Source organism: Pteropus alecto, unplaced genomic scaffold, assembly GCF_000325575.1.
Source record: "Pteropus alecto unplaced genomic scaffold, ASM32557v1 scaffold398, whole genome shotgun sequence".
Taxonomy (NCBI): Eukaryota; Metazoa; Chordata; class Mammalia; order Chiroptera; family Pteropodidae; genus Pteropus; species Pteropus alecto.
The window spans coordinates 4,656,923-4,684,888 of record NW_006442497.1 but is presented as its reverse complement, the minus strand read 5'-3'; the positions used below and the strand labels follow the sequence as shown (position 1 = coordinate 4,684,888).

At 42.8% G+C, this 27,966-nt stretch overlaps 1 protein-coding gene and 1 non-coding gene across 4 annotated transcripts in view; one reads left to right on the top strand and one right to left on the bottom strand.

The window, feature by feature from the left end:
* Positions 1–27,966, bottom strand: part of NTN1 (netrin 1) — a 189,521-nt gene that overhangs the window by 146,559 nt on the left and 14,996 nt on the right. For 2 of the 3 annotated variants that reach the window (XM_015597382.2, XM_015597379.2), the window contains exons 1-2: positions 27,781–27,956; positions 26,248–27,328 (exon numbers count right to left, since the gene is read on the bottom strand). In XM_015597382.2, the coding sequence (XP_015452868.1) occupies positions 26,248–27,265 (1,018 nt within the window). In that variant the 5' untranslated portion in view covers positions 27,266–27,328; positions 27,781–27,956. Of the gene's footprint in view, positions 1–26,247; positions 27,329–27,780; positions 27,957–27,966 lie in introns of those variants that run through there. The other variant, XM_015597381.2, reaches the window with a different exon arrangement.
* LOC112471437 lies at positions 10,220–10,338 on the top strand. The gene has a single exon (XR_003043306.1). It is a non-coding gene; the product is annotated as a 5S ribosomal RNA (ribosomal RNA).

The window sequence follows — 27,966 nt, the reverse complement described above, 5'->3', positions numbered from 1 at the left end:
AGCAGGAAGAGCAAAAGCAAACAAGACAAAGATAACCCCGGGCCATCGCTAGGAAACAGACTCAAGGGTCACCAGGACTGTGCAATCAACCAGTCATATGTCAAATTGAGGCTTAAGCGATGAAATTATTTCAGCCAACATACCTGACTGCTTGTTGTTCACATAGTAAACTCGGTGAGGTCAAGAATGAAAGGTTGTATAACTTGGTTCCAGGCTTCTCTTTACAAAGCTTGTCCCCCAGAGCCCTAGGGGTTCTTTGCCGGGGATTACAGGGACTGGGGTGGGATGAGGATGATGCACTCCAACCAGCCCGCTTCACCAACTCCTCCTTCAGCCAGAGCAGCTCAACTTTTCCCTGTTTTCCTAACTGAGCTTCCATGTAAGATTTTGTATGAAGAAAGAACCTTGATAAAAAAGCACTCGAAAAGCAGGTGGGGCAAGACGGCAAGGCCTATAATATCACACGAGCCTATGATATCTGCTCCACCACTGAGTGCATAGGGCATGCAGCAAGCACACATGCGCAGTGCGTTCTCTTGATTGCTTCTCCAGCTTCTCTTCATCCTTGACACAGGAACCAGTCCCAACTCTTATCAGTTTTTCCTTCAGAGGACGGTTCACTTCTTTCCCATTTCCTTGGCCACAACTCCAGGCATGATTGCCCCCTCTCCTGGTTTGCAGCAAAAACTTTCCCACTGCTGGCAGCCACACACTGCTCACCAGCATGGAGCACATTTTCCTGATGTCACCCATGGCCCAAAGGGTCAAAGTGTCCTCACTGGCCTCAGAGTATCTCAGGGGCACTCCAACCGGCTTACTCATTAACCACGGCCTGGGCCAAGAAGATAGTACTCCCACATCTCATATTGCTGATCGTTTTTATTTCTCCCTGGTGTCTCCTGCCCCGACAATGAAGAGAATGTGTCCAAGTTACATTCCAACTCTCCATGAAGTGCTCCTAGCTCCTCCCTACTGGCCAGTGGGGGTATACTATAGGGCAGAGGGATGTGTGATAAAAACAATTGCCGAGGTGTGACTACACCCAGAGAAATGGGACAGGGCTGCAGACTGGCCTAGGCAGGTGTGATCATCTTGCCTTCACTTTCAGCAGCAGGATTCCCTCCAGCAGCGCTTGATAACTGCTCCTACCAAGTTTGCCCCGGGGGATAGGAGGCTTGGGGCCTCCTGCTGCTTTTGCCTTGTCCTTATCTCATGGAGTGGAAATCCTTCTTCTGGACTCTGAGCAGAGCCTGGGCAAGCTGGGTTAAGAGCTTACCTGTTTTGATTGTCCCACTCCAGGACCTGGGCACTGTGGCCAAGCAGGGTCACATTCCCAATGACCTGAGCTAATGGACGGTGTCCTACACCAAAGAGTGCTCTTCCTCTGCCCCAAACTGCCCTAGGCCATCACTCACCACCCCACACTCTCCACCTCAGGCTAAGCAAGCTGTGGTTTGGAGCCATCAGGCCAGATGCCCTAAGTGGCCAGTCTCTCAGATGTCCAGCCCAAGGCCCATCCCTGTATTGTTCACCAGTAGCCAGACAAATCATCAACCTACCTGAAATCCTCCAAGAGCTTTCCATGGTCCTCAGAATGAAATTTAATCTTTTACAGAGCCCACAAACCCCATGCTGAGGGCAGCCCTCCTGCCTTCCTCTCTACCGCCTCCCCCACCTCCCACCTTCTTTCCCACCAGCCTTTTCTTTTCTCTGTTCCTCAAACATGGCGAGCTCCTTCCCCACGTCAGGACCTCTGTATTTGTTCTCAATGTGGAATGGCCTTACCTTCAACATCTGCATGGCTGGCTCCTTCTCCTCATTCTGCTCTCAGCCCAAATGCTACTCCTCAGAGAGGCCTCCCCTGGTGCCTGGTCTAACACTGCCCTCTAAGCAAGTTCTGCTCTTCTCTCCCCATTCGTTACTCCTCTAATGCCTGTCTTCTCCACAGCTTCATGAGAGCTGAGACACTGCTTGGCCACGGTGGTATTTGCAGCATTCAAATCTCTGCCTAGACACAGTGGGTATTCAGCCTCTGACCATTGGTGGAATGAGTGGATAACTGAATGAATAAATGAATGAGTGAATGAATGAGAAAATAAATAAGTGAACGCGTGGATTGAGTGAATGAAGGAGTGAGTGCTTAAATGAATGCAGCAAGGCAGGCAGAAGTGTCTCAGATGAGGCAGATACCCACTTAGTGGTCCTCAGCTCCACCTGTTGCTCTTTGCCCAGGGAGGGCTGAAACCCAGCAAACTCCAGTCCAGACTCTACTTGCACTCTTGGTACCCATTTAACCCGACCGAGATGCTGCCAAGAGGACATGTGCACTTTATTCGTCTTTTTCATAACAGATAAAACTTTTACACTGTCCATTTAAACCACCCATTGTTTGGTCCTCCCCTAAGGAAACTTCAAAACTAAAATTTCTTTCTCCCCTCATTTTGAGGCTTTGTTGTAAAAGAAATGCTCCATTTAGCATTCCTAAAGGGCCATTAGCATCCCAAAGCCCTTGTTGTGCTGCCCGGCTGGAGGCTGTTCCTGAAGAACGGACTGTGGGCCAGGCGAGATCCTCTGGCTGAAATGCGGCCCCTGAAACCCCCACTTGGCATAATCTCCATCCTCACTCGCCAAACTCCATTTGCCCTCTCATTTCAGATATTTAGTGTGTATTCTCGTTCTCTGACTCTTATTCTGAAGAATTTCGCTCTCCCCCACTTTCTTTCTGCCTCATGAGGCACCTTTTGATAAATACTGTATGGACGAACTTTTCATTCCAATGAAAGACCCCCTCCACAAGGCAAGATGAATATCCCCTTTATAGAACAAACAGTGGGGTTAATCCCTCCCTCGCCTTCCCCACCCCTTGCTTTGCCTTCCATCCCTGTGTAAAGAGAAAGCAGAAGCCATTTCCCCATGAAGCAGGTGGGACAAACCTGAGCAGGTCTCTTCTGCTTCCATGCTTTAGACAGGACTGAGTAAGTGATTCCTCCTGCAGTTAACATTTCAGCTTGTCAGGGACGTCACTCTGCATGGCGCATTGTTCTAGATAATCGCCCTGCTGCTGAAATTAGCTTGTGAATCAAGAAGAAAAAAAAAAAAAGCTTCTGGAAAGGCTAACACAGTTGCTAGGTTCTCTGAGAGAGAGAACCAAGTTCCTGTCTGCCCGAGTCCCCATCAGACCAGATTCTCCCCTCTCATGGGAGCCTCGCATCTCCTATATATGGCCTCAAAACTGGATGTTGGGCATCTTACCGGGGATCCCTGCTAAAGGGTGTCCACCTAGCAAAAGCATCTCAGCAGCCATAACAAACATGATGGGCACGTGCATCCCTGGGGCCACGGCATGCAAGGCAAGATCAGCCTGCTCCACGCTGCACCTAGCTCACATTCCACCTTCATAAGTGCCAGTGAAGGAAGGCAAAATGCTCCCTTTTCACCCACGAAGTACTAAACCCAAGCCATTTGCCTGACATTCGTACAGCTGGTTATATCATTTAGCTGAATGGACTTCCTTAATTTCTGGTAGATACTCTCTGAATAGGCCATTCCAGGAGCAAGAGACTGAAGAGAACTTTATTTTTTTGAAATACTTTTCACTGATGTATTTATCCACAGTATAGTTATTAAGCACCTGCTATGTGCCAGCATTCTGCTAGGCCCTGAGGACACAAACATAATATCTAGAGGCCAGTCCTAGGGAGATGCATCTTGCTGGGGAGGGACGTAGGTGGACTTAGGAAACAAAGCATTTCAGAAGTTCTACAGCTATTGCCCACAGAGGGCCTCCATTCAATAGGGCGGTGCTGTAGGACTTCATGTGCTAGACAGGCAAGAGGATGCCGCTAGTTTCTTAATGATTAATTTATAATAAAGTAACCTTTGGTCCAGTCTTTCACAGACAGCTCTTCCAAACCCCACTGAGGCATACAGCAGCAGCAGGAAGGGCCACTTCCTTTCACTATCCTCCAGGTACTGGAAGAAAGGGGGCTGGTCTGGGAGAAGTGTTTAGAACAAGGTTCAACAAATTCTTTCAGTAAAAGGCCAGATAATAACTATTTTAGGCTTTGCAGGCTACAGGGTCTCTGTTGCAACTACTCAACTCTGCTGTTATAGGGAAAGCAGTCACAGACAGTCCATAAACAAATGGGCATGGCTGTGTTCCAATAGGAATTTATTTACAACACAGGCAACAGTCAGAAATTGGCCCACAGGCTGTAGTTTGCCAATTACATGGTCCAGTTCAGCACTGAGAAAGAATCAACCCTGGGCCTGGGTCTTCATTAATTTAATGAACTGAAATAATAATCCACATAATAATGGCAAACTCAGTTAAGTGACAAATTTCCTGAAACCAATGCAATTGCTAAAGCAGTTAGTGAGGGCCTACGATGTATCAGAGCTGTGACAGGGACAGAGATGAGGAGGATGAAGGCTCTCTAGTCAGGACAGCATTCTGTGCCCGTGATGAACGAGGCACAATTTTGTTTTGATATATAAGTGGTAGCATACTCCGTATATCATGGAGTCTTGTCCATGGGTACACATATAGAATTATGATTTTACCTGTAGCATTAAATTCTAGGGTGTGAATACCCTATTTAGCCATTTCCTTATTGGTAGATATTTAGGCTGTGCTCTGTGTGTGTGTGTGTGTGTGTGTGTGTGTGTGTGTAATAAATCTATAGAAACCATAAACAGTAAAGGTAATGGAAACAGATCCATCTAGATCTCTATAACTCTGGACAAACACACTCGCACATGCCTTTTTGTGCACATGTCTGTTTCTTTAGGGTTAGCACTGAGAGGTGGAATTGCTGAGTCATGGGGATGGCACGTTTTAAATGCCCTCAGTCATTCCAAGGTTCTAGGGCTGTGCCTTTAACTCTGGCTCACATTCTTGTGTCCCTTTTGTCATACAGGGGACCCAAGTGACAGAACATGGAGGGGCCTATGTAAAAACACGACTGAAAAACTACCTGAAGTACCTGGCCCAATGGGAGGCCAACACTATCTGCTTTTTTTTTTTTTTTTAAAGTGGCCAAAAAGTACAAACTTCCAGTTATAAGAGAAATAAAACATGACGACTAAACACTGCTGTATGGTATATAGTTGTTAAGAGAGCATATTCTAAGAATTCTCATCGTAAGGAGAATTTTTTTTCTTTTCTGTTTATTGTATCTAAATGAGATGATGGATGCTAACTAAACCTATTGCGACACTCATTTCACAATACTATATATAAACCAAACCATCATGCTGTACACCTTAAACTTATATAGTAACGTATATCAATTACTGCTCAATAACACTGAAAAAACAAATTAATTAAATAATCAATTAAGAACCAACCCCTAGGCCCACACGCTACAAAGGGGGGAGGAGTTAGAAGTGAAGGCATGTGGAAGCACCACCACCTTTAGGCCTGTCGCCCAGTCTCAGCTGTCAGCAGAAAAAACGCCGTGGGGGAAATTGGCTCTTATTTAACTCTAATTAATTTGGACCCAGGGTCAACAATTAGAGCAGGCCCAGAGGAGAGCTCTACGGTAGGTTCCTGGCATTCCTAGAGTGGGGGCAGGAGAACATCCAGGATGCTCTGGCCTGTCGGTGAGCACCAAGGACTTGGATTTCTGAATTCAAATGCCAAGCCAGACCTGGCACTGGCCAGGTTGAGACTTTCTTTGTGTCTGAAAACTCTTTTTGTTTGAAGTTGGTGTAACTTTAAGCAGCCTGCCAAGGAGAGCCTGTGAGAAAGCTCCCAAGCCAGGCTGCATTCCCCATCTCAACCTCAGTCAAATCTCCCTCTCCCACGATGCACCTTTTCTCAGCTGCCAGGCCAGGGGGCTTACATGGCTCCTGGCCAGCCCAAAACAGCCCAGCCCAGAGGACTGATTCTCTCTCTCCAAGGCAAAAGAATAACTCTGAGCACATGAACTGCTGGGGAGGGCTGGCATTTCCTGAGCACCTGATATATGCAGACACTGCACTCAGCATTTTACATACACCATTTCATTTAAGCCTCCAACAACCCTAGGACGTAGACATGATTAAAATCCCATTCCACAGATGACAAACAGGCTGAGAGGCTCAAGGTCTAGCTGTAGGTGATGGAGCTAGGTGTCCAGCTAAGGCTTGTCTGATTCCAAAACCAGAGATCTTTCTACAACACCAGTGGTTTTCAAACTGGGAATTCTAACACTCTAGGATAGTAATTTCTTTTTAATTTTTCAATTTGAAATAATTCTAGATTTAGAAAAAAGTTTTAAAATGGTGCAAATAATTCCTGCATACCCTTCACCCATCTTCCCCAAATGTTTTTATCTTACATACCAATCCCACAGTTATCAAAATGAGGAAACTGAAAGCTACAAACCTTACTGAGATTTTGCCAACTGTCCCACTAATGTCTTTTTCTGGTCCGGGATGGCTCCGATCCAGAATCGAACATTGCATTTAGGTTTCACGTCTCCTTCATCTCCTCTAGTCTGTGACAGTCCCTCCGTCTTTCTTCGTCTTTAATGACCTTGATACTGACCAGTTATTCTGCAGAATGTCTCTTGCAGCTTTTTCATGATTAAATTCAGGTTATATGTTTTTAGTGGGATCCCACAGAAGCAGTGTTGAATCCTCCTCAGTGTACCGTATGAGGTGGCACCTGATGCCAGTGTATCCCATTACTGGTTATATTAGTTCTAATCACTTGGTTAAGATGATATCTGCCTGGTTTCTTCACTGTAAAGTTGTTAGCTTTCCTTTTGAAATTGTGGGGAGATACTCAGACACTTTGTAAATTTTCTATTTCTCATCACACTTTTACCCACTAACTTTAGCAGACATTGCAATCCTCTAAACAACTAGTATTGAGAATTTTTTTTCCAAATAGTGCTTTTCTATTTCCATTATTCTTTTTACATTTACATGAGCATCTTCCACGCTCCATGTTGTTTTAAAGTTATAATTCACATATCACATAATTTACCCTTTAAAATTGTGGATGAAAAAGGGGCTGCATACTAAACCTGACAAGCTCAGGGGAGGCCTGCATGGTGGGCCTTACAAACTCAGAGACTGAAATTAACCACATAAGATGGTCTGAACATAAAAATTCCTAACTAAAAATGGGTCATGGCGGTAGTCACGTCCTAGGCCTGTAGTTTCCTTGACAAAGGTCAATCTTTACCTTAAGTGAGCCTGTCTATTGTCTTTTTGCTTCTAAGATAACATACTCTTGGAATGTCAGAGTAATCTCCTTGTCCAGACCCCTCAGGGCACAACCACCCCACCAGAGCACAAGACCACAGAACCCCTCGTTGTTATCTTGTTCCTCGAATACCATTTCTATGTGCTGTAAGTGTTGGTTATTAACTATCCTGTACCCACCAATGTAAATGAAGTGTGTCTCTCCATCTGACTTTTTATCCAGTCCCAGAGATGTCCCCGCTTTGCTTTCTTCCACCCCCTTAATCTACCACCAATGGATTTCATGGAACCCTCCGTACATCTCCTCTTTTGACACTAATGTATAAAATAAGCTGCAAAACTGCCATTCTCCAGAGTATTTTCTCAATCTGTCGAAATTTTGTTTCCCAGCAAATTGTCGTCAGTTTGGCTCAAATAAACTCATAAAAGTTCTCTACAGGTTTGGACGTTTATGTCGACAAAAGTGTACAATTCCATGGTTTTTAGTATATTCACCCAGTTGTCCATCAACATTGCCTAATTCCAGAACATTTTCACCATCTCAAAAAGAAACTCTACACCCATTAAATAGGCACTCCCCATTCACGTCTCTCTTCAGTCCCTGGCAACCACTAATCTGTTTCTTGTATGGATTTGCCTATTCTGGACATTTCATATGAATAGAACCATACAGTATGCAATCTTCTGTGACTGGCTTTCAATTATAAATTTTTCAAGACATACCCATGTTTAAGCATGTATCAGTACTCCATTCCTTTATAAGGCTGAATAATATTCCACTCTGTGGATGTACCAAACTTCATTTATCTGTTCATTAGTTGATAGCTATTTGGGTTGTTTCTACTTTTTGGCTATTAAGAATAATACTGACATGGACATTTGTGTATAGGTTTTTATGTGGATAAAAACCTTGAGTTTTTATTTTCATTTTCTTTTCTCTTGAGTATATACCAGCAGTTTTGCTGGGTCATATTGAAACTCTATATTTAAACTTTGTGAGGAACTATTTCCTAAAGCACTACACCACTTTACATTCTCACCAGCAATGTACTCATGAAGGTTCCAATTTCTCCACATTCTTTTCGACACTCGTTATTATCTATATTGTGATTATAACCGTCCTAGTGGGCATAAAGTGGTATCTCATTATGATATTACTTTACATTTCTCTGATGACTAATGATATTGACATTTTTCCGTGTGTGCTTATTGGCCATTTGTATGTCTTCTTTGGAGAAATGTGTACTCAAGTCCTTTGCCTATTCTTATATTGGGTTGTCTTTTTGTTGTTGAGTTGTAAGATTTCTTTATATGTTTTTATATATTCTGGACCCTTATCGGATATATGATATATAAATGTTTTTCCCCATTCTGTGGATTGTTTTTTCATTTCCTTGATAGTGTCCTTTGAAGCATAAATTTTAAATTTTGATGAAGTCTAATTTATCTGTTTTTCATTTGGTTCCACAGAAGATTTTGATGTAGCTTGTCTATGGACAGCTCTATAAGAAATACTTCAAGAGTTTGATCAAGATGCTAGAAGTTACGCTTTTAAAATTTATTACCATAAAGTTGTTCGTCATATTATCTATTTTTTTAGTCTCTGCCAGATCTCAAGTTATATCTCTTTTTCATTCCTAATGCTGTTTATTTGTGCTTTTTCTTCTCTCTTCCTGACCATCCTTTCCAGATATTTGTTTATTAGTCTTTCCAAACAACCAGCTTTTGGCTTTGGTTAATCCTCTCTGTTGAATATTTATTTCCTAGTTCATTGACTTTTGCTCTTATTTTTATTCCCCACCACCACCACTTTTTTCTGGATTATTCCATTAATTTTTTCTAACTTCTTAAATTAGATACTTAGCTAGTTAATTTTCAGCCTTTCTCATTGTTCTGGTATCCTGTGAAACACATGCCTCTCTTTAGTATCCCCTCTTTCTTCCATGCATTTAATAATCTTGGCAGAAGAATGAGGAGAAATGGAGGCAGGCATGGAGCTGAGTAACCTGCCTGTTCTATAAGAAGCCACCTATGGAAATGATCTTTCAGAGAGCTGAGAGCTCCTGGCGGGTGGTGGTAGCATATTCCAGAGCCAGATGAAGCCATTAGGGGTCAAATTTCACACAGGAGGTGGCACACTATATCAGTAAGTTCTTGTGGCCTCACCATCTTGTCCTTGCAGACTGACTTCTATTTCAGCAAATCTCCTTTGCCATGCCAAAAGGCAATGAGGCAGATGCTCATGTAAGGGAAGGAATGAGCCAAAGCAATAAACTTAGGCTCCCCCCTCCCCCAGCTGTCGGCTCAAACTGCTCACAATTCAGCTAGGAGTCCTTTTCTTTGCTCCTAATACTTGTTCCCAGTTAATTCCCTCCCTGGCACCACTTGGTAGGGAACCCCAAAACCATCATCATGGAATGGGAATGCTGGAAGGGACTGAGAAATCATCTTTCCAACCCCCTCTTTTACCAAGGAGGAGACCAAGGACCAAAAGATATCCATTCAAGTTCATGATACAGTGAATAATTTTTTCTGACATCAGTATAAACAACTAGCTTGTCCTATTTAACGCATTCTGCTTTGAATGTTACACTTCAGATATTATTTTGTGACCCCTACTTTTTATGGTGTTCATTTGCCTTATATGCTTTTGCACATCTCTTAATTTTGAAAATACTGGATGACTTGGTCACTTAATTTGTTAAATACTGTGAGAGTCTCCCATTAATATTGTGTTTTTGCTCCAAGTAAGCAAAACTAAAAATAAGGAGATAGAGTATCTGAAGACTGTAATTAATAAGATTGATTTAATAAATATATTGATGTCTATATCCTAAAAACAGAATTCTCTATCAGTTCCCATGGAATAGCAACAAAAGTGATCTTACATATACATATAAGATTATTTTTTAAAAAGCTGTACCAGCTGCAATATAATAAAATTGGAAATTAATAACAAAATATAACTCTAGGAGCAAAAAGAATATCAATGATGCACTCATTTTAAAAACAGTGACAATATGTCTACAGCCATGCCACCCTAAAAACACCCAATCCCGTCTGATCTCAGAAGCTAAGCAGGGTCGGGCCTGGTTAGTACTTGGATGGGCGACCACCTAGGAAGACCAGGTGCTGTAGGCGTAAAAAAAATTTAAAAAATTAAATAAATAAATAAATAAATAAATAAAAATTAAAACAGTGACAATGAGAGCAAATGCAAATCAAAACTAATGGGAAGTAGTCAAAGCTACTCTAGAAAGGAAGAGTCAGTGCCTGAAATGGCATTATTGTTAAACAGGGATAAGAAAACGATGGTATTAGTTGAACTGAGCATTCAACTAAAAATATTAGGAAGATCACAAAAGCCTAAATAAGAAATTAATAAAGATAAAACAGAAATCAGAAAATGAGAAACAATGAAAAAAATGTTCAAAAATAAGTGACAAGCTAAAATAGTAAATAAGAGCCCCAGCTCTGAGAGCAGACAGATCTCTTGAATTACAGCCCTGGGCTTTATAGCTGTGTGACATCAGGCAAGTTAAATTTCTAAACTTCTCAAACACCTGTAAAATGGGAATAATAGTATTCAACTCACAGAGTTATAAAGATTTTAAAATTTAGTGCACACAAAGTAGTTAGCACAGTGCTTGGTATACACTGAGTGGTCAATAGATATTATCAGGTGTTATTATCGTTACTTTCAAAAATGTCAAGAAAACAAACAAATCTAGAAAATAAATATTCGCTGTTAGAAATCAGAAAAGTGATAGAGCTACATATGGAGATTTTTTAAAACATTTTTAGTGATTATTATATACAACTATGCTTAAAAAATGAAAATCTGGGTAAATGATTATTTTCTTGGAAAAGAAATTACCAGGTTTGACTCAAAAAGCAGTTGAAAAATTCCTGAATAAACATACAAGCATGGAAGAAATTGAAATGGTTATCAAATAACTATTTTCAAAAATGGCGCAGGGCCCAGATAGGCTAATTCTAGCAAATCTTCAAGGAACCAATATTTCTCATGCTATTTAAATTATTCCAGAGCATAGAAAAGAATGGAAACTTCTCACTTCATTTTGTAAGGTTAGAACAGCCCTGATACAAAAGGTAATATGAAGAGAAAAAAAAAATCTCACTTTTCAACAGACATGAAAATCAAAAACAAAATATTAGCAAAGAATAATATATCACCAAACAGACTTTATTCCAAGAATGCTAGTATAGTTTAAACTTAGAAAATCACAAAACCACAATGAGATACCACTTCATACCCACCAATATGGCTATAATCAAAAAGACAGAGAATAAGTACTGACGAGGATATGGAGAAATTGGAATCCTCTTATGCTGCCAGTGGGAATGTAAAATGGTGCAGCTGTGCTGGAAAACAGTCTGGCAGTTCCTCAAAGGTTAAACATAGAGTTACCATATGACCCAGCAATTCCACTCCCAGGTATAAATCCAAGAGAAATAAAAACACATAACCACACAAAAACCTGTACATCAATGTTTGTAGGAGCCAAAAAGTGGAAAATGTCCACCGACTGATGAATAAATAAATGAAATGTGGCATATTCATACCATGGAATATTATTTAGCCATACAAAGAATGAAGTACTGACATGTGCTATAATATGGATGAACCATGAAAACATTAAGCTAAGTGAAAGAAATCAGTCACAAAAGGGCACATATTGTATGATTCTATTTATAGAAAATGTCCATAATAGGCAAATCCATGGACATCGAAAGTAGATTAGTGGTTGCCTAGAGCTTGGGTGGTGGTTCGAGGGAGGGAATGGGAAGGGACTACTAATGAGTACAAGGCTTCTTTTAGAGATGAGAAAAATGTTCTGGGATTAGTTTTAGTGATGGTTGTACCCTTCTGAACATTACAGAAACCACTGAATTGCACACTTTAAATGGGTTAATTGTATGCTTTGTGAATTATATTTTGACAAAACTATTTAAAAATTTAGGAAATCAATTCACAATATTAATAGTCAATGAAAAAGTACCATATGATCATTTTGATTGATATCCAAAGGATTAACATTCCACACAGTCTTGATTTAAAACATCAAAAACAAAAGGATACCTCCCATTAAACCAGGAATGGAGGTCACCTCCCATTAAACCAGGAATGGAGGTCACTCCACTAAGCACAATAAAGAGTATCTATCTGACACTAGTAACCAACAACATACTTAATGATGAGACTACTGAACATTCTCGCTCAAGTCGGGATCAACACAAGGGTTTATCTTACCATTATTATAACCATTACTCTGAAGTTCTATCCAATGCAGTAAGCCAAGAAAAATAAAAGTGCAAATAATGAAAAAGAAGATCTAAAATAGTCATGATCTGCGGAACGTGGAAAAGTCCGAGAAAAGAGAATTAACTGAAACACTATGAGAATTAAAAGAGTTCAGTAAAGTTGTAAGTTACAAAGTACATAAAAATCAACAGCTTTCCTACATGTCAGGAATATCTAGTTAAAAATAAAATGAGAAGAAAAAACATCCTTTTCATAATAGTAATCAAAATTATAAATACACGAAAATAATTTTTTTAAGTGTGAGCCTAATATAAAGAAACCTATATACTCTGCAAAGGGGATAAAAGAAGACATGAATAAATGGAAATGTTCAATGCGTCTGGATTGTAAGACTTAAAATTGTATAAACCTATTGGAATAGCTAAAATTAAAAAGACCGACCTTATCAAATGCTGGCGAGAAACTGGAATTGGAGAAATCGGAACTTTCATACACTGCTGGTATGAATGTAAAGTGGTTCAAACACCATATCATCAGTCATTCCATTCTTAGGTATTGACCCGAGAGAGATAAAAGCATATGTCCATGTAAAAACATATATGGAAATGTTCATAGCTGCTTTATCTGTAATAGCCAAAAACTGGAAGCAACCTAAATGCCCATAAGCAGGTGAGTGGGTAAACTGTGGTATATCCATTCAATGAAATACTACCAGCAATAAAAAGGAATGAACTGTTGACACACATAACATCATGAATGACTCTCAAAATAATCGTGCAAACTGAAAGAAACCAGACAAAACACAATATATACTATATGATTCCATTTATGTAAAAAACCTAGAAAAGGCAAACTAGTACAAAACGACAAAAAGTGCAATGGTGGAAAACGGCAGGAGGTGGGGGAGGAATTACCAAGAAGCATTAGAAAACATTTGGGGCTGATAATATGTTCTTTATTTTTATTGTGGCGATGGTGTCATAGGTATATACATATGTCAAACTTACCAAATAATACTCTTTAAATATGTGCAATTTACTGAATTTCAATTATACCTCAATAAGACAGTTTTTAAAAATTATCTGGAAGAACCAAAGAGAAACAAACTATCTGTGATTTTTATCCACACTTACATCCTACCCTTTTGATATCTTAACAATCATAATGGAAACATTTAAATAATCAAACCATTAAGTAGGACAGTTGTATTGATACAATTACAATCCAAAAAGTGTAAGATTATCCATGATCACCGAGTTTATTTTAACAATACTGCCATCAAATTACCAATGGCATTTGTACTGAAACTTGACAAACTTATCTAAAGCCTATGAATAAATAAATATTGCAAAGAGAACAAGTGAAAAAGAACCAATGAAAAGGAATAAATGAGTAAATACTGAGCCCACCAGATTTTGACGTACAGTATCCAAACAGATAAGAAATAGCAAGAAAATAGATCAGGGAAAGAAAATGAAATTACAGAAAAAAGATCCAAGTTTATATAATACTTAAGCATTTAATATATGTGGCATCTCAAATCAGCGAGAATAATTTTTTTTCAATAACTGTCATTGAATAAGAGGCTAACTATTTAATGAAAACAATGGAGATCCTTACCTCACACCATACGTCACAATTAATTCCAGATGGATGAAATATTAAAATATATGACTTTGAGTTCTGGCAACAAGGTGGACTGAGCTAATGCAGAACCCCCATTACTACAAACATCTAAAAATAGTAGATGAAATGTAATTTTGAAAAATAGTTAATGTGTAGCAGCTCTCACAATAAATAAAAGGAAATCTCCAGGTGCTAAGGAAAATAATCTGAAAGCCAAAGTATTAAAAGAAACATTGAGGCCATAGTGATCATGATGTGTGAATGAGTGGGGAGGAGAGGCAGGGAGGAGATAAGGGGAAAGAAATATTGCCTGATCTGGAAATAAATCTTAATGGCTATGAGTTTAGCTTTTAGTACCCACACACAAACATAAGATGAGGCCTTGGTTCCGACAAGGCCAGGAGTTAGAAATGAGACCCTGCATTCTTTTATTTAACAAATATTTCATGAGCATTTACTATATGCCAGGCCTCCTGTGAAGAAAACAGACAAAAATTCCTCCTCTCACATAAATTTACATTCTAATAAGTGTTAGAATGGAACAAGTGAGAGGATGGGAAGACTGTTAATAAACATACCAAGTAAAAATTAAATAGTATGTTAGGTGATAAGTATTACGGGGTAAAAAGAAAATAGAGCATGATAAAGGTGATCATGAGTGTGACTATATATATAAATATATATATATGTGTATGTGTGTGTGGTGTGTCTGTGTGTGTGTGACTGTGAAAGAGAGAGAGAGAAAGAGAGACAGAAAGAGACAGATGAGGAAGCTGTTTAAGGATATTTTTAAATAGGATAGTCAAGGCAGGCTGCACTGAGAAATGACAACTGATCAAATACTTAAAGGAGCTGAGGAAGCCATCTATTCTGATATCTGGGCAGAAAGAACTACCGGTAAGAACAGGCTGTGGAGTTGGAGGACAAGGGTAGAGGCAAGGAGCCCAGTCAGGAAGCTGTAGCAGTAATCCAGGTAACAAAAAGCCTAGACCTCCAAATGTACCCTCAGTGACAGGGGGACTAAAAATCTTTGTCCATCAACCTAAGGTGACAGCAAAAGTTTAGCTCTATTCAAAACTCTTGAGTAAAGGAAGAAAAAGTCTTCAGCATGAAAATTAAACCTCAGACCTGCTGGAGATTAGAGGCAAATGTATACTCCTCATTTGATACAAGAATTTCAAGATGATTAATAAATGGGAAAATCAGTCCCAAGCCAATGGTAACTCTAATACCATAGATTTTGTTTTGCTGGTTCTTGAACTTCATATAAATGAAGTCATAGTGTATGTTCTCTTTAATACCTGGCTTCTTTTGCTCACCATTATTTCCTTGTAAAGAATCTTAAACATAACTTATTCTATAGTCTTTTTGATGGATGATCTCAGCTTTTTTGGAGACTGATCCTCCTGCTTATTTCAAGTGCAAAATCAAATGCAAAATCACTTGATAGAAACATCAGAACTACGACCAGTGGGATTTCCACAACATCCCAAATAAAGATAAGCTCATAGTCACACAGTACAAAACACACAAAGAAATCACTGACCATGAGTGAAGGTCAGCAGACAAAATAAGCAGGAGGATCAGTCCCCAAAAAAGCTGAGATCATCCATCAAAAAGGCTATAGGATAAGATATGTTTAAGATTCTTTACAAGGAAATAATGGTGAGCAAAAGAAGCCAGATATTAAAGAGAACATACACTATGACTTCATTTATATGAAGTTCAAGAACCAGCAAAATAAAATCTATGGTGTTAGAAGTGAAAATGGCACAGTTACAGTGGAGGAAGGACATAAGAGGGCCTTATGGAAATGTTTTATTTCTTGATGACTGAGCTAGTTAACAGATGAGTGAACTTTATGAGCATCCATCCAGCTGAACATGCATTATCTAAAGAGAGAAGACCGGCTGGCTGACATGCCAGAGGGCAATGAAGGAACAGGTCCCATGTCTTCCCCTCCCCGAATGGCAGAGCTGATGAGTGAGAGGTGAGGAGATTCCCAGTAGTCCTGGAAGGCAGGCCTAAGTGAGGTCCCCCAATCAGAGCCTGAGCAGACTTTTGAGAGAACCTCAATGGAATAGAGCGGGCAGGACATATGTCATTCAAGTCGCAGAACTGCTTCTAGTTGAGATGGGCCTGGAGGGGACTGGGTAATGAGACTAGAAAAGTCCTCAGGAAGGAGGCACGTTCCCCTGGAACACAGACTATCAGAGCTGAAGGTGGTCTCCGTGGCCCGGCTCCTCATTTTACAGAAAAGAAAAATGAGGCACACAGAAGTAAAAGAACTTTCCCAAAGTCACCTCTGCCCGCCCCCACCCCCAGTATTAACAGTTTTCTTTGACAGGGCATATACCGATTAAAGGTGAGAGGCAACCAGGTACCGTGGTGAAAAAGCAAGACTTCAGAGCCGCACTGCGTAGATTCTAATTCCAACTCCACAACTTGCTAGCTAGCAGTGTGACCTCAGGCAAGTTATGTATCCTCCATGTACCCCTATTTCTTCACCTGTAAAATGGTGTACAAATCTTTCTACCAAATGCATAACCAATGTATAACCATTATCTACTACAGCTGAACAAATATCTATCCTAGGATCCAGTGATTCCACTTCTAGATACATACCCAACAGAAGTGCATCCATATGAGCATCAAAAGACATGGACAAGTATGGCCACAGCAGCATTATTTTTAATAGCTAAAATCTGCAAATGACCCAAATGGAACAGATAAATAAATGTATACATGTACATCACAAAACACTATAAAGCCATGAAAACTAATTAAAATACGACTACCCATGGATAAATACCACAAATGTACTACTGAGCAAAAGAAGCCAGAACACAATCCAATTTAAAGTTCAAAAACAGTCAAAACCAATGTATGGTGGGTAGGGGGTGTGGTGACTAGAAGGAGGCACAGGGCAGCTTCTGGGGTGCTGCTGTGTTCTTGATGTTAGTGCTGGTTATTCAGGTGTGGTCACATGGTGAGAAGTCTTTGAGCTGTATAGTTATGATTCATGCACTTTTCTGTATGCATGTTATACTTCAATAAAAAAGTTTACTTAATATTAATAACAGAACCCACCTCATAAGGGCATTGTAAGAACAGTAAAGTATTCAGAACAGGCAATACAGTAAGGGCTATGGAAATGTGTGCTGACAAAAGCCCAAAGTCTAGGATGAGCACTTTGCCTCTGGGCATCCTTCCTATGCCCTCCTCTGTGCCCCCTCCCTAACAAAACGTGAGGGCTTCTCATTCCCCACCCTGCCTCATATACCAACGTGGTCTTAAACGGAGCCCCCAGGACCCTACGACACTGAAGGCCCGGAGAGCTCAAACCACATGCCCAAGCTCACACACTGCAGATGGAGCCGGACTTAACCCCAGGCAGTCTGAAACTGGAGATGAACTAACTCTCAACCATGAGCCCTAATACACAAATCTTGGTATTTCATATATTATTAAATAAAATGCTGTGCTTTCTGATCTTGATTTTAGAACTAAATATTTTCTATGGATCAGGAAAATCTGAACTTGCTTTTCACTTTCCCTGGATCATATTCTTCTGCAGAACCTTTGATTTAAAAAAAAGAAAAAAAAAAAAAAAGCTCTCAAACCCTGCTTCCAACAATAAACTAGGGTAAGAAATACAGGGGAATGCCCAGTCCATTCTTCCCTAGCATTTCTGGGTATCATGACAGAAAATCTGCCCAAAAATATGATTTAAGAAGGATTGATTTCTGTGGATTGGAGTGAAAAGCAATTTCCTCCCTCATGGCAGCTGGGAAGGCTGAGCACTTTCTCACCATGAATTCTCTCCGGGCCTGAGCCATGAAGTGAGACAGGGCTGGGTCTGGGAATAAAGAGTTGGCTAAGATCAACCTGCCCACCTCTGAGGTCTGGCTTCAGGCAAAGGAAACAAGTTGGCCGCAGGACTCAGAGCAGGGGGGCCGGTGTCCAACAGCCCTGCCCTGGGGCGCCCAACCCAAAGGTACTTTCATGTTTCAGATGCCAAATTCTGTATCTGTAAACACAATGTGTTTCCTTTTTCATGCTGGGGTTGAGCTGTTATTGTTCAGCACTTTCTGCACCGGCCCAAATGTAAGCAGAGCGCTGAGGGAAGTGGCCTGTGCAGAGTCCTCATTTCTCAATGCCACAAAGACACGGTTTGGGGTCAAAGGCCAACTTTTCAGGTGGGAAGAATTCCGCCCCAACCTGGGCAAGGCCCCAGGAAGCCTCATGTGGGTGGGAGAGGGTGACCCAGGTTGGGGTGTAATTTCCTTCACGTTTTGGGGCAGTAGTGAGCTTATGTTTCAAAAACCAAGGCAGTTCTGGAGCTCTCCCAGTCCAAAGGACCTGCATGGGAACTTCAGAGCTGACACTCCCAAGAAGACCACTCGTTGCAGGGAACTGTAGTCACTAAACAATCTTGGCATGAAAGAAAACAAAAACACCATGACAGAACAAACACAGGAGGAAAATGTTAAGTGGATTACACGCCAGTCCTTTCATGATAACAGGAGTCAAATCCAAAACCAGCCTCAAGACTCTCAGCACCTTCAGTGTCCCTGGCTTTTAGCAAAGTTTCTCACTTTGGGGGCCCTCCCATGTTTATGATTAGTACAAGTGTACAAGCATTCACTTTTTCACACGCACAACCTCCCCAATGAGAATGTATTCTACCTATGAGGGGGGCATCCACTTCACACTTCCTTATAGCCCAGAACAGACAGAGCCAACCGATCACTAAACACTCCAGAAACATTCACTTACAGGGTATATCCCTGTCTGCAGGCTGGGGCAGCAGGGGAAGGTCTTCTGGGACTGAAAATGGCATATGGCTTTCATCTCTTAGGCTAATTTTGACTAAGTAATAATGGCTGCCTCGGGTATTATATTGAGAAGGACCTCAATACCCTAAGACCATTTCTGCACTTAGGAGAAAAGAATGCTGTGATTGATTAGCAATGTCTGCCCTAGTTTCAGAATGGAGCAGTGGTGGTACATTTGCTAAGTGCTCACTACAGCCACTCCAAGCAGGGATGAAATCAGAAGCACTGATTTCATCCCTGCTTAGATCAAGCAAGCAAGAAGTGTCCACCACTTTGGGACCCCATATGGAACGCAGGACAACATACAGGCCCCCAAGAAAACTAAGAGACATAACTCATTTCCTTGTCACCTAGGATTCAGTTATTCAAATCCAGCCCCTTTAAAGGTCCCTGTGGTCCTACAAATTGTCTAACTTAGGTGTGGAGCCTCTGGAATGTGTGAAAATTGGACATGAAAACCAATAATCTCTCCTCTGTAGGCAGAAAAGGACTGAGGGGAAATCTAGAAAGTCTAGCAATAGCACCAGCCAGGAAGAGGCATGGATGGGCCCCAAACTAAAACTTAACCAACTGAAGAGGGCTGAGACCTCAAATAGGTTAGTCTTGAATCCTCCACAGAAACAGATTTCCAGCATCTTCTTTCAGGCACTAGCTGAGTTGGGAAGATTCGTTAGTTATCAGTTAATGTAATGAACTAGAATGTTACTTTCTGCCTTTAAAGGTTCTCACCCAACAAATTTCCTTTGACCTCTGAAAAGCTACCCCTTTAAATAACCTGGAAGTCTAACACATCTACAGAGACATCATTCTTCTGAATCTTTATATGCATAAATGCACTGCAACATAAATTCATGTCAACTTAACTGTAGCTACTATGCTAAACCTGATGGCAGAAGGGTCAGTGATCTCCAAGGATGACTCAGCTAGTGCCTGGAAGAAGACAGAGCACACTTCTCCATTCCTTGGTTGTACTCCTGTACACCTGTCCCCTTGGATGACATCTTCCCTTGTTCTCTGAGTGCCAGAGGACACTTCCGATTGAAATGTCCATTGTAAAGAAGGCTTGGGGCAGATACTTAGGTGTTAAGAGGGAAAGACTCATAGGAGAAGCATTCTGCATCTCATCCATCGCAGGACCACAGTCTCTTCTCTCTGTCAGAGGGTAGAATCAACACAAACTAATGTAGCCAGGGCTAAACACACACCTAGCTAAGGACTCCCCGAAGCTGAGGATGGAAAGAGAACATTATCTCTATAGGCAAAGGACAACTGTATTAGATCTCTGCCATCTCACATGGGGGAATTTCACATAAATTATGCAATGTTTCTAAGGCCGATTAAAATCTGAGTTGACAATAGAGATACATTTTTGAAATAATAATAGGGGAATGCAATACCGAACTATGTTGTGCTACACAAGTCACAACTCTGGAAAGGAGACAATACAGAGGCAAAGAGACATGTGTCCAGAAGACTGTCCCAGACAGTTCACTGACATCAGGTGCTATTCAGAACTGTGCCTTAGAGCTGGTTATAATGGGACACGTCTTTAATGTGGTCAGCCTTCAAACCAATCATTGCCGATACTCCCTGCTCTCTGTGTATACAATGGTGTCCCTGAATAAGCCAAGATGTACCCTGTAGACCTGTCCACACTTAGTTCAGTTTGTGCAAAAACTGCCTTTGGTGGCAGGGACATCTGTTTTTGAAAAGCTTCTGTTCTTTGTGGCAAACTGATTAATTTGATTAATTGAAACAAAGCACATATAAAACACCTAGTACAATGCCTGGCATTTAGTAGGCATTTTTTTCAAGATGTAACCTGACTACCACCTTGGATTAAAATTCTAAACTCTGCAGTTCCCCCGCCACCAAACCAATGCCACACCTTCCGAGGCTGTGGAGACCACAAGGGCTGATGTGTGTCTTTCCAGACGACAGGCAAAATGCTGTGGGCTGCTTGCAAGTATTAGGCTTAAATTCTAAGCATTTCATAAGCCCTCCTACACCTCCAATCTCCCTCTAATGAAAGGCACTGCAGAAATCCAAGGTACGATTATCACTTCTAAAAGGAAGAAGAAAATACTGGCTCACAATATATCCATACTTGTGCATCGACAGATAAGGCTGTTTTATAATCCAGTTCCCTAGAGAGGCATTTATTTTGGTGAGGCCAGTGTGCACAGCAGACGCTTGAGAAGCCATCAAGATAACGCGAATACCAACCCAGTGGACTTTTGAAGTGTAAACATAAAAGTCTATTAAGAATACAATGTTGGTTTAATCCCAAGACAAAAAATTTACTTAATGAAAAGCACAACTCATCTCAAGAAGGAAATATCGATACCAGCTGTGAGCAGAAAATGAGGGGATTCCTTCCAGGGAACATTTGAATTTCAACCCACTGCCTTTCCAATATTTTCTCTGGACATAAAGTCTCAAATACTTTTCCGAGGATCTCATTTTTCTGCAGGAGGAGGAGGTCAGAGAGAAGTCTGGGTATGGCCAAAGAAGAGCTTGGCAAAGCCTAGAAATGCAGAGACCCACCCCACAAGGTTTATCCTGACACAACTCTCTCTCTTCTTGTTTATCCTGACACAACGCTCTCTCTTCTCTTGAAAGAGTGGGGAACAGCCTTCCTGCCCACCAGGTGCTAATGAGGACCCTAGCAAGACCCTCACTCCAGCTGCCATGGGGCCAACAAAGATAAATGACAGCCCTGTGCTGCTGACATACATAAGCTGCACCTACTAGCACCACACCAGTGACCAGGATACGCCATTAAACTCCTCTCTTTAACAACACTTCTTAGCTACTGCCTAAATTTTTTTCAATATGTTCCAGACAAGCAACAGGATTCTGAACACTAGAAAGAAAAGAAAGGCTTTATTAAAGAAGATTTTCTAATTATGAGCTCTGTTCTACCCCCTTTGAGAGATCACAGGCCCTGGAATCAAGAAATACTTGGCCATCAGCAACATCTGTAGGTGTTGAGAACCCACGAGAAAGTATTTAGACCCTCTTCACTTATATTCCTAACTTCCAGCTCCCACTAGGCCTAATGGCTAAAATAAGGGACAAGTTCTTATATATAATTTCATACTTAAGCATGTATGAAAATAATATAATGTAACATAGAATTACATAACATGGGAACCACCTGAAGTTCTAACAGAATAGGTTGTTCCAACCTTCCTCCTATACATGGATATGTAACTGCCATCATTCATCCATCCATCCATCTATTCTATGAGAAAGCAGAACAGAGGATACAATAAAACAAAGCATAAACATCAGGCTGGAGTCCCAGCTCCACCACTTACTAGCTATATGTAGTACTAATAGCTAGCAGGCTTTGGGTAAACCATTTGATATATCTAGGCTATGGTTTCTTCATCTGTAAAATAAAAATAATAGTGCCTATTATCAGCACAGTCACAATAATTAAATGACTAAATTAATGTGAGTGCCTGGCAAAAACTAAGCCCTCAAGAGTTAATCATTATAATGACAATAATTATAATAATTACTATGACTATAAAAACATTATCTACAGCTATGTGCCAGGCTCTGGACTAGGCCACAATAATGTTAGCCTTCTGATTCTGCAAGAGTCTTTAGTGGGGCATTGGATTTCTGATGGCAATACCACCAATACAACCTCCCTCTCTTGCTGAGGATGATGGTAGGTCAGAACACCAAAGCCGTTTAAAGCATGAGGAACCCACTCCCAAAGCCATGTTTAAACAATTACGAGCATTATGTTGCAGGTACCCATGACCACAGGAGGCCAGCCCAGCACGGTGCTCATCTTGCAGAGACGTCTTTTGTGTGGGTTTTGGGTTTCAGCTGGGCAGTGCAAAGCCATAGTGTGAGTCGCAAAACGAGTTTTCATAAGCTCACCCTGTCACAAACTAGGCAGGGGTTCATGCTGACATCCCCACAGTAAGATTAAACAGCATGCTTCGTCAGGCACTAAATACTAACACAGCTCCGACGTCAGGGGGACACTGATTAAAACTGATGTCAATAATTTATGAAACACAATATGGTCTTCAGATGCTCTTTTGAAAAAAAAAAAAAGTAGGAGGAAGGGGAAAAAAAGGACCTAGCAACCCAGGTGGTTTAAAACTGTTCATGCATTTTTCCTTGAATGTACACCCCCTACCCCACCATGCATGGATGCTTCTTTACACCATGAATGTAAATGCACATGTGTATAAAAGCACGTGAATACTGCTGATACATATGGGCGGAAGAAAGTATTTAGTTATTCCACTGAGAGCTGTCGAGGCTGTAACGTTATACATAGTCTTGTCTTTCATATTGTTTTGAGGGTTTTTTTTTTCCCCCGGAAGAAACCCAAAATTGCATTTAAAATAAAATTGGGCTTTACAAAAGTTCACATTTATTCCATAGAGAACTCAACCTTAAAACAACACAGAAAAGAAAGCTTGACCAAAGAAAACCTATAGCATATACACATTTCTTAGTAATCTGAAAGTAGCCTGGCCCTATGTAGAAGAACCATTTAGTCAAATAATAATATCAAAGTTTTTTTAAAATTTTAGAGTTGTGGGGGATGGTTAACCTGAGGAAGAATGCCATGTTAGTCTATTATAAATCAAGTCTCATTTTATCAGGACTGGGTTTTGGAATAAAAAAATATATATTTCTTTACTTTGCCTTAGTTGTAAATAATCTGGGTAGCCTGACTTTGTATGTCAACAGTGTGAAATTCACAAGATGGGATTATGTCAGGGGAAAAAATCTGAGCCGCTGATAGTACAAAAGTTAGTGTTTGAAGGATTTATTAATGCTTTTTCTTAGCACGGTGCCCTGTAGTGTCTCGGAACACCTGTCAAATACTAATTCACTCACATATCTCCACTGTAGGGCCTTTTCATAAAAAGCTCGACCTTTAATTGTAAATCACTTTTAAATTGTCTTTGCTGGCTTTCTCTTTTGCAAAATGATGGAAAAATCACTAAGACTTCAATTAAGACTTTATGGGAACTTCAACCTGACTTTCCTGGCTGTATCTACAAGGTATCAGAACATCTATTCAAAGAGGAAACTATAAATAACTTTAACATAGTTGAATTGGCTTTGCTTTTTTATAAGATGACTGAATAATTGGCAAGACTTAAAGATACTTCAACTACTGAGAATTAAAATAACTTCAGTAAAAACCAGAAAATAGCCGATTATTTGTCATGTAGATTACGTGCTTATTAGGCCTAATTAAACTTTTTGAGCAAAAAGGCTTACTAATTACATTAGTTAATATGTTGATTGCTCAACTTGGCTTTAAAAAAAAAACAGTCAATCCAATTTGTGCACTTAGTTAATGCTTCGGTCAAAATACAAAATCCTAAATTACAGAGGTTATTTCAAGTGCATGACCATTGTTATAGCAAATGGGGGTTATGTCTCCATATGCAAAGTGACAGGGAGAGAGAAGGGTGGCTGATGACTCTGAAAAATACTAATGCTAAAGGGAATCTTCACACCAGCAAAATGTTACCACAACATCCAGTTTATTTGCCTCAATGTATTCACTTGCATTTGTCCAATGTGACTCTGTTGGTGACAATTCGAAGGTACCTTTCATATGCACATACAAACTAAAACTGATAGCAAAACCCTAGGAGGCCTTCAGAATGTCAATACAGGGTTTTTAGGCACAAAAGGAAGAAAAAATAGGAAGAGAAAATAAAGAGGAGATGGGAAAACCCAACATTTCTGAAGGAATTGAGCAGATCAAAGGAATTTTATTCTCAAAGAACACTAAACCGAGGTGTATCTACTACCTCACTGCGCAATCCTGAAAAGGCTCTTCAAACTGGCAACCAGTTCTGTCCCTTAAAGGAGGGGGAAGAACAATTAGGTCTGCAAAAGCAGGGCACGTTGAGTGTAAAAATGGAGGCCCTGACATGCAACAGTAGGCACAGCCCTCTGTAGACCAGGACGCCTAACTGGGCCTCAGTGCCCACCCGGCTCTCCAAGACATGTTTTCCATTCACTTGCTCAAAAGTCTGTATCCGCAGTCATGAGGCACAAACTATTCGACAACAACATGACACAATTAATCAGAACCAGACCTCAAAACGTGTGTTCGTGGGGACCAGCAAACTTTGCAATGTGCCTCAGAGGGCGAAGCCATTGAAGAGACTCACACTGGCTGTTTGAGGGTGGGGGAGGGGAGGGGAAAAAATCTATATGTTCACAAAGGATGCACACCAAATGGCACTTTGCGAACTAAATAATTTTCTTTAAAACAAACCGAAGGATTTGGAAATTTACATCTCACACTGGAAAAGTAAAGTATTGTCTTACCATCTTCCGCCTGCTTCTCCACACCTCCCCCAGAAACTGATGCCTTAAAGTTTCTACCGCGGCAAATTAGAAAAAGAACGTATCCCTTTTTTAAGCCTCATTTCTAACCCAACGTATTCGCCAATGGCCGTTTTGTCAAATTTCTCTTTCAGGAACTGAAACCCCATTAAAAAGCGAGAATCTAGACTCTTAGTTAATACAAAACTGTTTAATATCACCAAACCCTGACACTAACAAAAAATCTGGTATACATCTTTTTTGGTCCACGATTGAATTAGTTTAAAATAATTACTGAACTCTCCTTTGTAATCTGTAGATAGTAATTAATTTAAATCACATCATTCTTTAGCTAACACAAACGCTCTGTCCAAAGGAAATTTTTTTTCAAACCGTTAAAGACAAATGGAGGGCGCAGGAATGATATTCGTTGGGCACCGAACTGGCCCCAAACTGCAAATCCCTTTGCCATCTCCCAAGGGATTTGTGGTTGTCGGGCTGGAACTTCCCCGAAACCGGGCTGGGATCCCCAACAGCGCGCCCAGCTGCAACACTAGGAAAGGAAAGGAGTGGGCAGAGGTGAATCCCAGGGTCCCGCCAGAGGGGAAAGCAATGAGTGTTTGCATTCAGATCTGGGGTTAGGGAGACCAGTCAGCAAATTTTCGGAAAAGCCCTCTCCCCACAACATTTCTTGTGCTTCTTGGCTTCACAGAGCGCACTGGGCGCAAACTCGAGCGTCCACTGACAGCGCCACGCGAGCGAGTGGACCTGCTCTCTGCCCTCTTCGGCCCAAGCCACCCTGGAACGCGCCTCCCATCATCCCCGCGGCATTCCCCCAGCGAGAGATCCTCTGGCGCGGCCGCCGCCCGCGCTGCGGAGAACCCGCAGCTGTGAGGCCCAGGAGGGGCGGCCCTCGACCCCGCCCGCCGCCCGCCGCCCGCGTCTCCGCGGCGCTCCACTCACCCACGCACTCGTTGGCCTCGCGGGCGGTGGCGCGCTGCCAGGGCCGGTCGTAGTGGAAGGGCTTGCAGCGGTCACACTCAGGACCCGCTGTGTTGTGCCTGCAGTCGCACACCAGGCTGTCGTCTCGGTCGCGCACGCAGCGGGCCGCATGGCCGTTGCACTTGCAGCGGCCGCCCACCTGCAGGTCTGACACTGCGTAGAAGTACGAGTCGCGCGCCAGCTCCGAGTCGTCCTCGTTCTCGTCGCCGAACGTGTGCAGGCGGCTGAAGGCCACGCGAATGTCGGTGGCCGTGACCCAGTCCTGCAGCACTGGCGAGTTGTCGAAGTCGTGAGCGGAGGGCCGCCCGTCCAGCGTGCTGAAGGCGATAAGGCCGCCGGAGAGCGGGCGCATGTCAGTGTGAGAGTCCGTGCACACGGCCTCCTGCTCATTCTGCTTGGTGATGGGCGCGCGGTGCGGCCGGTTGTACATCTTGCGGCACTGCGTGGAGTAGAACTGGAAGGGCACCCACGTGCGCCCGTAGTCCATGGACTTGTAGATGGCCATGGACTCGGGCCGTGGCGAGCAGAACTGCAGGCTCACGTAGGTCACCTCGAACTTCTTGCCGAGCGACAGCGTGAGCGTGACGTTGTGCGGGAACTGCAGATAGTTCTCGGACTGCCAGCACGTCAGGTTGTGCGGGTTGTTGAGATCCGTGAGGAAGGCTGGCGGGTGCGCCTTCTTGGGGTCCGACGCGTTGCAGAGATGGCAGGAGCGCAACCGCTCCTCGCCGCGCTCGCTCACCACGCAGTAGCGCGCCGGCGGCCGGCCGCAGGTGCTGGACACGCGCACATCCTTGCCGAAGGCCGCGTTGACAAAGTCAGGGATGCAGCGGCGCGGGTGGCTGTTCTCGTCGGAGCACGGGTCGGGCTGCGCCGCCTGGCCCGCGAACATGCTGAGCCCGGGCCCGCCGCGCACCGCGCCCACCAGGCACGCCACTGCTGCCAGCGCCGCCAGCGCCTCCCACACTGCACGCATCATGCTGCGTCCAGCTTGCCCCGGCCCCGCCGCGCCGAGGAGTCGGTCCGCCACCGCAGAAGGCGCCTGCGGAGAGAGGGGAGCTGCGCTCAGCCAGCCCGCCCCGCGCCCTCCACCCCACGGCGGAGCGGAGAGGAGGAACGCCGGCGAACGGCCGGCATCCTCGGCACCAACCCCGCGGCCGATGCCTGCCTTGCTCCCCAAAGTCCCGGGGGCAGGCGAATCCTGGGGCCCCCAAACCCGCACTGCCGGCGCTTCTTCCCGACCGAGCTGCAAGCAGGGGCCGCGGGCGAACGCTCGGCTTCCAAGCCACCACCGCCTCCACGCCGCCCGAGGGACATGCCCGCGCCCGTCTGCCCGTCCGCAGCCAGCCCGCCTAGCACCCCAAGTCTTGGACGCAGCAGAGTGTGGAGCCCCCCAACCCTGCATGGCCCGCGCCCCTTTCTCCCGCAGCCTGGGGTCCCTCCCTGCTCCCCCAGATCGCGTCCCCGGCGGAGAGTCCGCATTTGGAACTTTACCTCTGCAGAGGGCAAAAGAGAAAGAAAAGTTTGCGCAGCCCGGGCCGGGGAGCCCAAACGCCGGATGAGGAGAGCCACTCGCTCGCTGCTAGCAGGCGCGTCCTGCCTCAGCGCGGGCTTGCCAGCTCCATGCCCCGCGCGGCCGCAGCTGTCCCAGCCCCAGCCCTGGCCAGGCTGCCGCCGCCG